The following is a 13,834-nucleotide window of genomic DNA, read 5'->3' as shown; positions in this document are numbered from 1 at the left end:
GTGACCTTGAATATAGGCCAAGGTCATTTTTTCATCGACTTCGTTGGGCTGTATCCATGGAACCTTCCAGCCAACTAACATGATTCTAGGTCTTTTGGCTGATGGGGATATGCCAAGTTGACGCCGGACGGACGACAGCATAAGCTCTGGCTTTGTGAGCTAAAATTAGAATCTAATCACTTAAATGCCCGGTATTAACCAGAATACAAACATATGCCACACATAACATGTCTCAGTGATACAAAACTACTTTCCTCCAAAAATGGGGTTTTGAAATTAATCATTACAAAATACTGTTGGCCCACGGGCCTTAACGGTCATCTGACCACAAACACTTTCCACGAGGAGAAGGGTTATTTTATCTATCTTACTAAGAAGCTGTTTTCAATGATACAGATGGTAGTCTTGGTGAAGAGTAGATAGCTGTAACAAGTCTTATTTATTTTTGACAGTAAAGTTGGTGTTCAATCCAACTGGTGAAACTTGAGATGAAGTTTGAAATAGGTGTTGCACAGGAAAACCATGATTGCGCAATCACGCTATAAAATGGCCTCCCTTGCTGCCGTATCGAAATTTTAACGAGGTCGAAAAATAACAACTTTCTTTGATATTCCCAACAATTTTAAGCTCAATGGCACCAGTGGAACTGGAGAAGAAGTTTTTAATATGTTTTTCAAGATGGCGGTCATCTTAGAGTTCAGACATACCTGAAACATAACAACATTTGGTCTAGACCATCTCGGGATCATTCCATACCAGTTTGAGCTCAAACCCACTGGTGGAACTTGAGAAGAAGTTTGAAATGTCAAAAGTTTACGCACGGCGGACGGCGCACGCCGGACGACGACGAACGAAGCACGACAGCTAAAAATAATTCCACTTTGATAGCAAACAGAAATATGAATTCAATGTTTTGATAAGAAATAACTTAAAGTCCTGTTCCTACAGTAATTATGCAAATGTATCTGGGCAGCTGCATGTACCATTTGGCAATGCTGCCACACAATCAAAGCTGTACGACCACAATCAGATCTGTATGCAAATGTGATAACAGTAATTCAGTTAACAGAGGTGATTGAGCAATAATTGTTAGAAGTAATTAATTTCTCATGCCATAACTGAGGAAACACGGTTTCAAGTGGTAAAAAAGGAATGTTATGAATGCCAACATACCGTAAATAAATATATCAATATTCCGCATCTGTTCCCTCACATTATCGTGATCCATGCAATGTTTGACACCATAAAGCTATACATTGTGCCCATAAAACGCATCAGTGATCAGGCCCTATAGTCAAAATCTGCAACGTTTGTCAACCACATTTTGACGAGTTTTGAAATCGATGATCTGGTCATTAGTTAGACCAGTAAATATACACTTTGATAAGATGTTGCGGCCAGTTGCTGAACTAGTGGTTATATCGTAATAAAAAATAAACAAAATACATGTAAAAAGAGACTGATTTGTCCGCATTTGTCGTCAACTCACTTTGTTTTCAGGTAACACATGAGCTGGCGGCAATCTCCTTTTTCCAATAAAAAAAAATGAAAGTAAGTTCACCTGTAACAATTAATGTATTCATAAAAAATGAAATTAAAATGGCATCATATTCAGACAAGCAATATTGAAATCAATGAATTTTTCAAGGGTGCCGATTTTCTTACTTCAAGAATTCCTTGGAAGAGATGGACCGCAGGGACACGGTCACTAAAGACCACGATAGAGTCCTAGGAAGAAAACTGTCTAGAGCCTACTCATTGGCTGCCAGTTTAGCCTTCAGCCCATCTGAGAAATACTTCTTTGCGAACTTCTCGTCACCGTATACGAAGTGTTGAGACATGTCTGGTGAGTATTTAGAGGCGGGAGGAGTCCGTCCATACACTTCTGCCAGGATACGGGTATAGTAGGAAGCATTCCCACAGCACAGTCCGATGTAACGAACACCTATCTCTTTTGCCTCACGAGCAAACGCAGTGATTTGTGTCCGACTGCACAGCCATGCTGGAAGGTCCTCTGGAAAGGCCATCTTACCTGTATCGTGTACAAAATAGACATTAGGGTTATGCCCCGTATACGTGTACAATAAAGAGATTAGGGTTATACTCCTCATATGTGTCACGTGTACAAAATTGAGATTAGGCTAATGCCCCTTATACGTGTCACGTGTACAAAATAGACATTAGAGTTATTCCCCTTATACATGTAACGCTTACAAAATAGAGATTAGGGCTATGCCCCTTATACGTGTCACGTGTGCAAAATAGAGATTAGGGTAATGCCCCTTATACGTGTCACGAGTACAAAATAGAGATTAGAGTTATTCCCCTTATACATGTAACGCTTACAAAATAGAGATTAGGGTAATGCCCCTTATACGTGTCACGAGTACAAAATAGAGATTAGAGTTATATCCCCTTATACATGTAACGTGTACTAAATAGAGATTAGAGTTATGTCCCTTATACGTGTACAAAATAGAGATCAGAGTTATACCCCCTTATACGTGTCACGTGTACAAAATAGAGATTAGGATTATACCCTTATACATGTAATGTGTACAAAATAGAGATTAGAGTTATACTCCTCATATGTGTCACGTGTACAAAATTGAGATTAGGCTAATGCCCCTTATACGTGTCACGTGTACAAAATAGTGATCAGTGTTATACCCCTTATACGTGTCACGTGTACAAAATAGTGATTAGTGTTATACCCCTTATACGTGTCACGTGTACAAAATAGAGAGTAGAGTTATACCTCCTTATACGTGTCACGTGTACAAAATTTATGTACGATTAGTATTAGTTAATCTTTATTGTTTTTTGTTAGTTCTGACTCGCCTGTGTCCGCGTCCACTAGAGAATGCATTGTCGGTTGTTCGTCGGTCGTGCGGTATGGGATCGGCAAACAGGCTACAGGTCCCTGAAACAGCAATGTCTCTATAAAACTCATTTTTTCACCTGACAAAGAATACAGCACCACATTACTGTCTGTTACGGACAACTGATAATTGTCTTCTCCAGGTCAACGTTTGCTAGGAACGACTAGAAGCAATTATCCATCTCAAGGACAAGAGCTGAACAACTGAGATTCAATCTCCCTCTCACGGGCAACGACTGCTATGACCAGCTGAGATCAGAATTCCTACTTATGAATGACGTCTGCTATGGAACAATTAAAAGATAATCTCCCTCTCAAGGACGACGTCTGCTATGGACAATTGAGAGTTATTTTTCCTCCAATGGAAGACGTCTGCTGTGGATAACTGAGTGTTATTTTACCTCCCGTTGAATACATCGGCTATGGACAACTGAGAGAGCTTATTTCCATCTCATGTGCACAGCCTGATATCACCGCTGAGAGCTTATTTCCATCTCATGTGCAAAGTCTGATATCACCGCTGAGAGCTTATTTCCATCTCATGTGCACAGCCTGATATCACCGCTGAGAGCTTATTTCCATCTCATGTGCAAAGTCTGATATCACCGCTGAGAGATTATTTCCATCTCATGTGCACAGCCTGATATCACCGCTGAGAGCTTATTTCCATCTCATGTGCACAGCCTGATATCACCGCTGAGAGCTTATTTCCATCTCATGTGCACAGCCTGATATCACCGCTGAGAGCTTATTTCCATCTCATGTGCACAGCCTGATATCACCGCTGAGAGCTTGTTTTACTCTTATGGAAGGTGTGTGCTATGCAGAACTGAATGTTAATTTCCCTCTCAAGGATGCCTATATTACTTTCGTACCACGTTGTACGTGTTTAATAAGGAAAAAAATGAAATATATAATAGAGACTTAGTGTCTTTATTCAGGAGTGGAAAACAGAAAAAATAGCTTTTGAGATATATGTATGACAGATGTCTGGTCAGAAATTGTACAACTAACACATTTAATCTGCTGATTATCGAATCGTGATATTGTCCGAAACGGGATATACTCTTAGTATACATGTGGTTTAATGTGACAACAGGAGCTTGCCGTGGAGTTCGGCACGAGTTTGGTAGGGAACTCGATAAATCACATCAGGAATCACATCTCGATGTAATAAACGCTATCAATCCGAGTTCATTTACGTGTGATTTACACACAGTTAGTGGTATGTGTTACAATATTAAGCGAGACAGAAATGAATTATTCGCACCACGCGCAGACTAACTCCCAGACGAAACGAGAAACAGAACCTTTCGTCTTTGATGCTGATGACCTAATTAACGACGAATGCGTTATCATAATTCCGAAATCTACAACTGTAATTCTGCTGTGTAGCGAACATACGCGGTACTGGTCCGGGGCAACGGGATATATTTGTGCCGACAAAGTAGTCAGTCTCTTAAAAATTGAAAGGAAACATTCAAAGTTTACACAAACACTTTATCACTTTAAGCCGGAGACATGTGTTTTCTATTTCGTGAAATATGACTAGTCATTTATCAAAGGAAGACAACTCTATTCCAACGAGGAAGATATGGATTAGAGAACGCCTTCCCTCGTTACACGGATTTAGTTCCGGGTTGTAGTCAGACTTTTCCAATAAATATTCAGAAGAGCATGACCAATGAGGATGAAGCCGGCACGCGGCGGTTACTTAACTCACGATTTCCAAGAGGTGTCACGCCAGCTGTCTATTTATCAGCTGGTTCCACCTGATCTCCCCTTCCCGGTCTCTAACACTTCTACCCAATCTCAAAAATCTCAATATCCAGGGTAAACACCAGCAGGGGTTATATTATGGTCAGATAATAACCAAACTTTACAAAGAAACAGCTTAAATTTTGGTTAAGTCTACTCCATCACAACAGACAGGAGTTCCTGTTTCTATAAGACTTTCTGTCAACAATCTTTAATCACGAAAACAGTGATTACATCTCAAACAGCACGAAATTCTGTCACATAAAACAACACTTTTTAAATGTATCTCTTATTCTCTAAAAGAGTGTTTATCATTGTGTAGGATAAATAAAACAGAATACACAGAGGTCGTGACAGAGGGGACGGGGAACTCTCTGTCGTTATACAGAGGAGAGGGAATCGTATGTCGTTATACAGAGGAGAGGGAATCGTATGTCGTTATACAGAGGAGAGGGACTCGTATGTCGTCATACAGAGGAGAGGGAATCGTATGTCGTCATACAGAGGAGAGGGAATCGTATGTCGTCATACAGAGGAGAGGGAATCGTATGTCGTCATACAGAGGAGAGGGAATCGTATGTCGTCATACAGAGGAGAGGGAATCGTATGTCGTCATACAGAGGAGAGGGAATCGTATGTCGTTATACAGAGGAGAGGGAATCGTATGTCGTCATACAGAGGAGAGGGAATCGTATGTCGTCATATAGAGGAGAGGGAATCGTATGTCGTCATGCAGAGGAGAGGGACTCGTATGTCGTCATACAGAGGAGAGGGAATCGTATGTCGTCATACAGAGGAGAGGGAATCGTATGTCGTCATACAGAGGAGAGGGAATCGTATGTCGTCATACAGAGGAGAGGGAATCGTATGTCGTCATACAGAGGAGAGGGAATCGTATGTCGTCATACAGAGGAGAGGGAATCGTATGTCGTTATACAGAGGAGAGGGAATCGTATGTCGTCATACAGAGGAGAGGGAATCGTATGTCGTTATACAGAGGAGAGGGAATCGTATGTCGTCATACAGAGGAGAGGGAATCGTATGTCGTCATACAGAGGAGAGGGAATCGTATGTCGTTATACAGAGGAGAGGGAATCGTATGTCGTCATACAGAGGAGAGGGAATCGTATGTCGTCATACAGAGGAGAGGGAATCGTATGTCGTCATACAGAGGAGAGGGAAACGTATGTCGTAAAAGAGAGGAGTGTGATTCTTATGTCGTTATAGCGAGGATTGGGAACCTTATATCGTTATACCGAGGATTGGGAACCTTATATCGTTATAACGAGGATTGGGAACCGTATGTCGTTATAGCGAGGAGTGCGAATCTTTTGTAGTCATATCGAGAATTGGGGACCTTATGTCGTTATAAAGCTGAGTTTATACCTTATGTCGTTAATGGAAAAGATTGGGAACGGTACACATGGAATTCCAGTTAAGTAGTGTGTTTCGTCGACGCTAAAAAGGCTTCAACATATTCATCAGGGAATTTTTGTGGTTTAAATAAAAAACATCAGGAATCAATGGGACGTTTCTTGGCGCAGTTAAACCCCTTTATAAAGACAACTGTTGTGCTTTGTGATCATACAGCTACGTTTCTGAGTGGTTCCCTGTCGACTCGCGTCCGGCTTAGGCCGGTCAGATGCTTATTATAAAATTCGGTCCGCCCCTCCGTCCGGAGTTTTGTTCGGCTATTTCGGCGGTCCTTCCGTCTGACAGTCCGTCTGTTCGTCGGCCGGTCCTTCCGTCTGACAGTCCGTCTGTTCGTATCACCTTAATACATCTGTAAATGTTTCTTTTTATTTTCTTGATTTCTGTTTGTTTGGTTCTATTATGTAAATATATCTATATTTGGTTTTGTTATGATATTGCTATAAAAATGATGTTTTTATTCATTTGATATTAATTTTACATGCATTTTAATGATTTATAAAAATATCAAATTAAAAACAAGTACACTTTATTTTATATAACTGTAAGTCAATTAAAATTCACACGTCAGACATCTATTTTCACTGCATGCCGCCGAGATGAGCCAAGACTTTAATGTATGCTATTTTTCAACTGCAAGTCTATTGTACAAAACCACTAAAACTGTTTAATATCACAAAATAACCTTATCAGCCTATACTTATGGAATTAAGAGTATAACACAGACACTAGTAGGAATGAAGTATCTATGTCCAGTTAACGGTAAATTGTAGATAAAATACAGAATCTCTAAAATATGTGTTTGACTGGACAAACAATGATATACGTACGCCTATATTCCTCATTTGTCTTGGCAGCAATTACAATGTCATATTTTTCAGTAAACCGTGGGTGAACATTAAAATCTAAAATATATGCTGGGATAATCATTCTTTATGAATAAGCATATTCTATATTTGGTTATGACAGTAATGAGAAGAACATCTTTTTCATTCTTCAATACCACATTAAATGTTAATTTGACCCCAAAATATCAATTTCTTTACTGTATTTGATAGCAATCAATTTCAAATTGCGAATAACTCAACAGCTTAAATAATACATACTGATGGGCAGATATCTCATGACATCATGTAAAACCCAACATAACCGAGACAAACAGCGAGTAAACAAATCAACCGGGTAGATTCGGGTAGATCTGCAGTCATTTGATCAATATGTTAATTAGAAGACATACTAATCTCAGCATGTTCCGACACCCCTTGTGTAAACATATGGATACATCCAAATGCACTACAGTATATAAGTACAAGTACATCGTGTAGGTAATTAAATGATCAAAATCCATTCCAGATATGTATTATAGGACAATTCTAATCAAATACACACATAGATATTAGATATATATCTAATACATGTAGTACGGATCAGTTACGTGATGAAATATTGTACCAATGACGTTACTACAGGTGTATATATATATATATAGGACAGGTAATGAAGTGTCCAGCGTCGTCTAACGTCAGGACCAGACACAGGTGTTATTTACCTGTATATTATCACACCGGCACAGACTGAGGAAGTAGATGATGTACCCTTATTATAAAGTCTGACGTTACCTATTGTATATGTCAGAATGTCATGAGATACGTATATACATAATAAATTATAATAATGTACATATGGGTCAGTGACATGTTTGAATCCAACTGAATTTTTTTTAAAAACATCCATAGCAACATTTGTAATTTGATGGTCAAACAAACAAGACCTTGGAATCGTGTAAATAATCAATGCTCTTATCAAATACATCACATACTGATGTTAAGGGGTTGGGAAGGAACCATCAATTACATGGAGACGATATATATATATCTGTTCATTAAAATCAGCAACATATCTCTTTGTATGAGTTTATTAACCTGAAGCTCCTTTCGTGGGTTTCTGTTTTAGTGAGGATTATTTGTCTAGGGTAGATTTTCCTCCCACTTTATGATACACCTTAAACACACGTGCACTTACTTTGCAGCATTTGATGATATCGCGTACGATCGGAAGCATGCTTTTCGGTCCTCTGTTACAATTGACACCTACTACGGCTGCGCCAGCCTCTTCCAACTTCCGGCAAGCATCGCCGTAAAGGTGACCATCAAAAGTATGGTAGGCACCGGACGGAGCAAACGTGATGACGGCGGGTACGCCTGGAAGGTTAAAAAGGGGTCATGTTTAACACTTATTTAGAGAATGCAAGTAAAACATGATGTGATGTTAAAGAAAGTGGACAAAAAAGAGAACTAAATATTCCAAGAACACATTTTGCCGACCGACATTGCTAGTAATTTACAGAATTAAACTAAATGAACGCCCACGATTACTAAATCAGACGACGTTATGTATATATAAGTGATGGATTACGAATGATTCCTTTTCATTTCAGTCTCAGTCTACAGCGCTATATGTTAACTACGTGTAAATACTTCCTAATAATGTCATAAACAAACGTCTGACCTCATCAAAGTGATGTTAAGTGAAAGCGAGGTTAATATCACAAAACATATTAACGGACACGTGACTGCTTTCGTCTAGTCACAAACCTTAGTGATGATTTCTACAATAGATGTTACCTTTGCCGTACGTCTTGATGGCTTCTAGAGCAAGGAGAGCTTCCCCTAAGTCGTTAAAGGTTTCTCCTATGATGTAATCCACATTGTACTCGCTAGCCCATTCCACTTGTTCCTTTAATGATTCAGGTCAAAGGTTATATATCTCTGCAGTGATATAAATTAAGATCTACCTCTAAAGCCCTAGTAACATAAGACTGTAGATGTATTTCTACATTTCCTTGAAATCTTTTACACGCCTTTCATTAATTCCTGTTAAACAGAGACGAAATAATTGTATGCATTATAATGGATATCAAACGTAATAAAAAAATTATCAGGAGTAGTAAAATGGGCATGGAGAGACGAGGCCTCTATACATGTACTTTTGTTACGATATTCTCACCAAAAAGACATAAAATTGAGAGAAAAGAGGTTTTATTAGGTAAGCCGGTAGAAGAATATTATACAATGAGTTAAACCATGAAAACATATCACCATAAACAGACAATATATGATATTTTTGTTTGTTTTTCTTTATCTATATCTGTAATAAAGATCACAAGAAATAAACAAGAATAAACACTTGCAAAATTAAAGTGATGGGAAGTATCGATTTTCCGGAAATGACGTACTTTGAACATGAACATGGCCTCTCGATGTGTCGCGGGGTCATCCTTATCATACAACGTCGTGTTGCAAATGTCTCCCGCCATCAGGGTCCCAGTCTTGTCCGCTACCTCACGAGCGATCTGCAGGGCCGTCCTCTGAAGTTTCTCGAGGTCATCTTCTCGGCCTATTGCACGCAGTTTCTCTCGGTGGCCGTAATACTGTGTAAAAGAGAACTTAATTACATATACATTTACTTTGTTTGTTATACATTGTTTTAAAGATTTAAAAAAAAAAATGTGTTGTAACGAAAATTATGACCGATGATTGTCTCGGTTTTACTCTAGATATTGTTCTTATTGTATTGAAATATATTAATTTATTTGATTGATTTAATTGCATCATAGATGGCCTGTTTCTACAAGGTAATATATACAGTATATGCCACAACAGTGTCGCTGCCAGCATGAACAAATTCCTCTGAGAGGAGACGGAGCTGTTCCGGATGCTCTATGACTACTTCCGGTACAAATGCCCCAGCCTTCAAATAACCGCGACGCTCAAACTCGTACAGGTATCCTTCCGCCACCACTAGTGTCCCACCATCTGCAAGTCGTTCCGTCAATCCTTCAAACAAAATAGTTATAGTAGAAGGGAAGTAACTCCTATATAAACATAAGATGGCAGGTATACAAGGACGGTCTACTATAATAAATAAATCCAACATGAAATGGACATGAAGGTAACTGATATTATCCTGCAACTGACACTGCCTTAGTCGGAATACATCTGTCACATATAGTTTTGCTGTATTCGGCAGTGATGGAAAACAGCTGTTTCAGCACGTGCGGTAATTCAACAGAATTTACTTTAAAGTTACGTTTAATGATAATGGCAAACTGTTGAAATAAGTGATTTAATATATTGTAATGTTTATTTACGAAAATTCATAAAATCGCTGTCAAATCAGCTGAACTTTAGAACAACATTTCTACGCTAAGCAATTATTTTGGCGTACGTCATCAGGCAAAATTCAGCGTAACGTCCTCGACAGGTAAACAAAAAAAGAACAACAAAACTGCTGAAGTTATGGTTGTCAGATTTTAAATCAACGATTGCAGGATAAATAGAATATATGGTCAGTGTCATAAAATATAAGCTCCATTTTTGCAAGGGACAGAAAGAAAAAAATGGCTCGCCAGACGGTGTTACATGCACATATTACATCTATAACAGGGTAGTTATGGTATAGGTTTTATTACATCTATAAAAGGGTAGTTAAGGGATGGGTGTTATAACATCTATAACAGGGTAGTTATGGGATGGGTGTTATTACATCTATAACAGGGTAGTTATGGGATGGGTGTTATAACATCTATAACAGGGTAGTTATGGTATGGGTTTTATTACATCTATAAAAGGGTAGTTATGGGATGGGTGTTATTACATCTATAACAGGGTTGTTATGGTATGGGTGTTATTACATCTATAACAGGGTAGTTATGGGATGGGTGTTATTACATCTATAACAGGGTTGTTATGGTATGGGTTTTATTACATCTATAACAGGGTAGTTATGGGATGGGTGTTATTACATCTATAACAGGGGAGTTATGGGACGGGTGTTATTACATCTATAACAGGGTAGTTAAGGGATGGGTGTTATAACATCTATAACAGGGTAGGTATGGGATGGGTGTTATTACATCTATAACAGGGTAGTTATGGGATGGGTGTTATTACATCTATACTAGGGTAGTTATGGGATGGGTTTTATTACATCTATAACAGGGTAGTTATGGGATGGGTGTTATTACATCTATAACAGGGTAGTTATGGTATGGGTGTTATTACATCTATAACAAGGTAGTTATGGGATGGGTGTTATTACATCTATAACAAGGTAGTTATGGGATGGGTGTTATAACATCTATAACAGGGTAGTTATGGGATGGGTGTTATTACATCTATAACAAGGTAGTTATGGGATGGGTGTTATTACATCTATAACAGGGGAGTTATGGGATGGGTGTTATTACATCTATAATAGGGTAGTTATGGGATGACTATTATAAATGTTCTGAAGACCTAATGCTCTGAAAATCTTCAAGACTAGGGTTCTATAGTAAAAGAAAACTCAAACACACGCCGATTTCCAAATAAATGTTAATTATGCTATCTGAATTATTCACACAAAATTGTCCGATGTTTCATAGTCCGAATGTTCGATAGCCAAACAGAAGACTTTAAACTACATTGTACTAGATGAAAAACTATTAGTTGTAGGTATATTTATATATGTACATATATGAGAGAAAGGTACAGAACTCCACAATCGTTGTTTTAGGGCATGTCAGTTTTAACTCAGCTCTTAACAATTTTAACGATAACACCAAAAGCCCTGTTTTCCATCTGTAACAGCTCTATATCATCGTAAAAATGACTATTGTTTCAACAAAATGAGGTACAAGCCTGGTCTATAACGTTATGCACGAAAATACCCAAATCCGGACACGAGTTCGTAACAAAATCAACGGAAAAATTCCTAAAGATTGGAGAGATCGGATCGTTGTACCTAAGGAAACAAGAGATTTGATCCGCTCTTTTATGAACGATCTACACCTGACATATTTTCCAGACAGTCAGATCCCTTGTTTCCTATAGGTCATCAGTCAACAATAATGGCTAGTCTTGTCTCGGGTCAATAGTTACGGATTTAAAACGTCTGTGAGGACCAGCACGGGGATACAGGGTCACCACTCTCTTCAGGTGTACCCAGAGACGTATATATATGGTGTACCCACAGACGTATATGATCTATACAAATTTTAGGTGAATTTGGTTTCAATCGCAGTCCAAACGATATTTAGGTATACTCCGTACATTTTGGTCGGATTTGGGTACTTTTCGTGGAGATAGAGACAAGATAATACCCCCTTATCTGTACCCATACCCCCGTATCTGTACCTTTCTCTTACTACATACATACATAATATTGTTTTCATTATCGAGCTTAGTGCACGTGTTCCAATCAGTCTGAGAAACCTTGCTATCGGACAGATGGGCTTTAAGCAGACTGGACATTAGATGTACATTAACGTGTCCAGATAAACCGGACTCTCTGATAACCCGCCCAACCTAGTCCACCAGGTAGAAACATGTACTTGATACACATTGAGATCCCCAAATCACACAGAGGTAACAACGGCATTCATCCATAAAGTTACCATGCACATATGACCCGTGACAGCTTATGACCCGTAGGGTAAAATATATAAAACTATGTAGCTTCTGAAATAAACATGTTTAGATAGTAAGTAGGTCAATAGGAAAAAATTATCGGGTAGTTTAATCGGAAAATTGGTTATTAAAACGAGGCTAAATCAACACATTGAGTATGATTCATTTCACTTTCAATGTTTGTTCAGCTACTTGCTCAACAGCTAGGAGATAATATTTATATGAAGTCTGCAGCACATAGCAAATCACTCGGCTACTTCTACTGCTATTAGCGTGTATTCAATATTAGGAGATTAAAACCCTACCTTTAACTGGCATATCTTCAGTCGGTCAGGTTCCACTGTCAACGTGTGTCCGCACAATCTGAAGACAATGACCTAGTGATCTACTGGTCGATAATCTCCTAAACGATAACGTATTCCGTTTTCTTGTCTGCCGCAGTAACGTCCCCTGACGTACGCTGAATACTTAATGCGGGTCACGTGCCATCAAGGACGTTTTATAACAACACGTTGTTGTGTGAAAACTCGCTTTCCTCCACTATAGCGATAACATCAAGGCCAATAGGCCTAACAAGGTAAATCCTGTCATGCAGTGTTTGTCTTGCTGACAGATAAATCCATGATCGTCTCATTTTGGAGCATGTTCGATGTGCGTGTCACATACTAAATGGAATGAATGAATGACTAATGAATTGACGGTTTGTTTTCTGTTATCAACAACGGTTCACTATACCGAGAGAGAATATGTGTACGTAAATATTATTTGTACACATGGCGATTTTTTTCGTATAAGAACAGATGCACGCTTATCATGTATCATGCGCGCATGACCCCCTTTCTCCTCGGGCAAAAACTGTCGTCTGTGAATCAATGTCTAGCTTGTAGAGTTTGATGTGGGAGTTATCTTTCTTGTACCAGTATTTTAAGTTATCACTTCAGGACGGATATCGCAACTTTCCGATTTCTTCGTAACTCAATTATTACATCTTAGTGTATAAAATTAACTTGATAACAATAAACATTCATCTAACTTGATACGAATATAATATTCCGAGTAATATACACGTTTTAAACATTATGAAGTGTGTTCTTCTTTCTCTTTATTGAGAAAACACGAATGCAGTAATGTTGTGAAAATAGACAGTCTTTTACTGATTCACCTACATTATCTCTCATATCTAGCATGTTTGTCCGTCTGCTATAACCATCACTGTATGTCCGTCTGTCTATTCATCTGCTAAAACAATGGGTGTATGTCCGTCCGTCTGCTAGAACCATGACTGTACGGCTGTCCGTCTGCTAGAACCATAACT

General features: G+C 38.6%; 1 protein-coding gene across 1 annotated transcript; it reads right to left on the bottom strand.

Annotated features, from left to right (window-relative positions):
• Positions 1-1,556: 1,556 nt before the first annotated feature.
• LOC132560696 (betaine--homocysteine S-methyltransferase 1-like) lies at positions 1,557-13,330 on the bottom strand. Its single transcript, XM_060225365.1, has 7 exons — positions 12,825-13,330; positions 9,716-9,906; positions 9,306-9,500; positions 8,695-8,806; positions 8,093-8,271; positions 2,842-2,923; positions 1,557-2,032 (listed from the first exon to the last, which is right to left on the bottom strand). Exons 1-7 carry the CDS (start codon positions 12,835-12,837, stop codon positions 1,752-1,754), a joined length of 1,053 nt encoding a protein of 350 aa, XP_060081348.1. The 5' UTR covers positions 12,838-13,330; the 3' UTR covers positions 1,557-1,751.
• Positions 13,331-13,834: the final 504 nt, after the last annotated feature.

The sequence above is a fragment of the Ylistrum balloti genome, unplaced genomic scaffold (genome assembly GCF_031769215.1).
Source record: "Ylistrum balloti isolate Yb309-2 unplaced genomic scaffold, AGI_CSIRO_Ybal_v1 Utg371104, whole genome shotgun sequence".
Classification (NCBI taxonomy): Eukaryota; Metazoa; Mollusca; class Bivalvia; order Pectinida; family Pectinidae; genus Ylistrum; species Ylistrum balloti.
The sequence above is the reverse complement of the archived record's forward strand: the minus strand, read 5'-3'. Positions and strand labels throughout refer to the sequence as shown.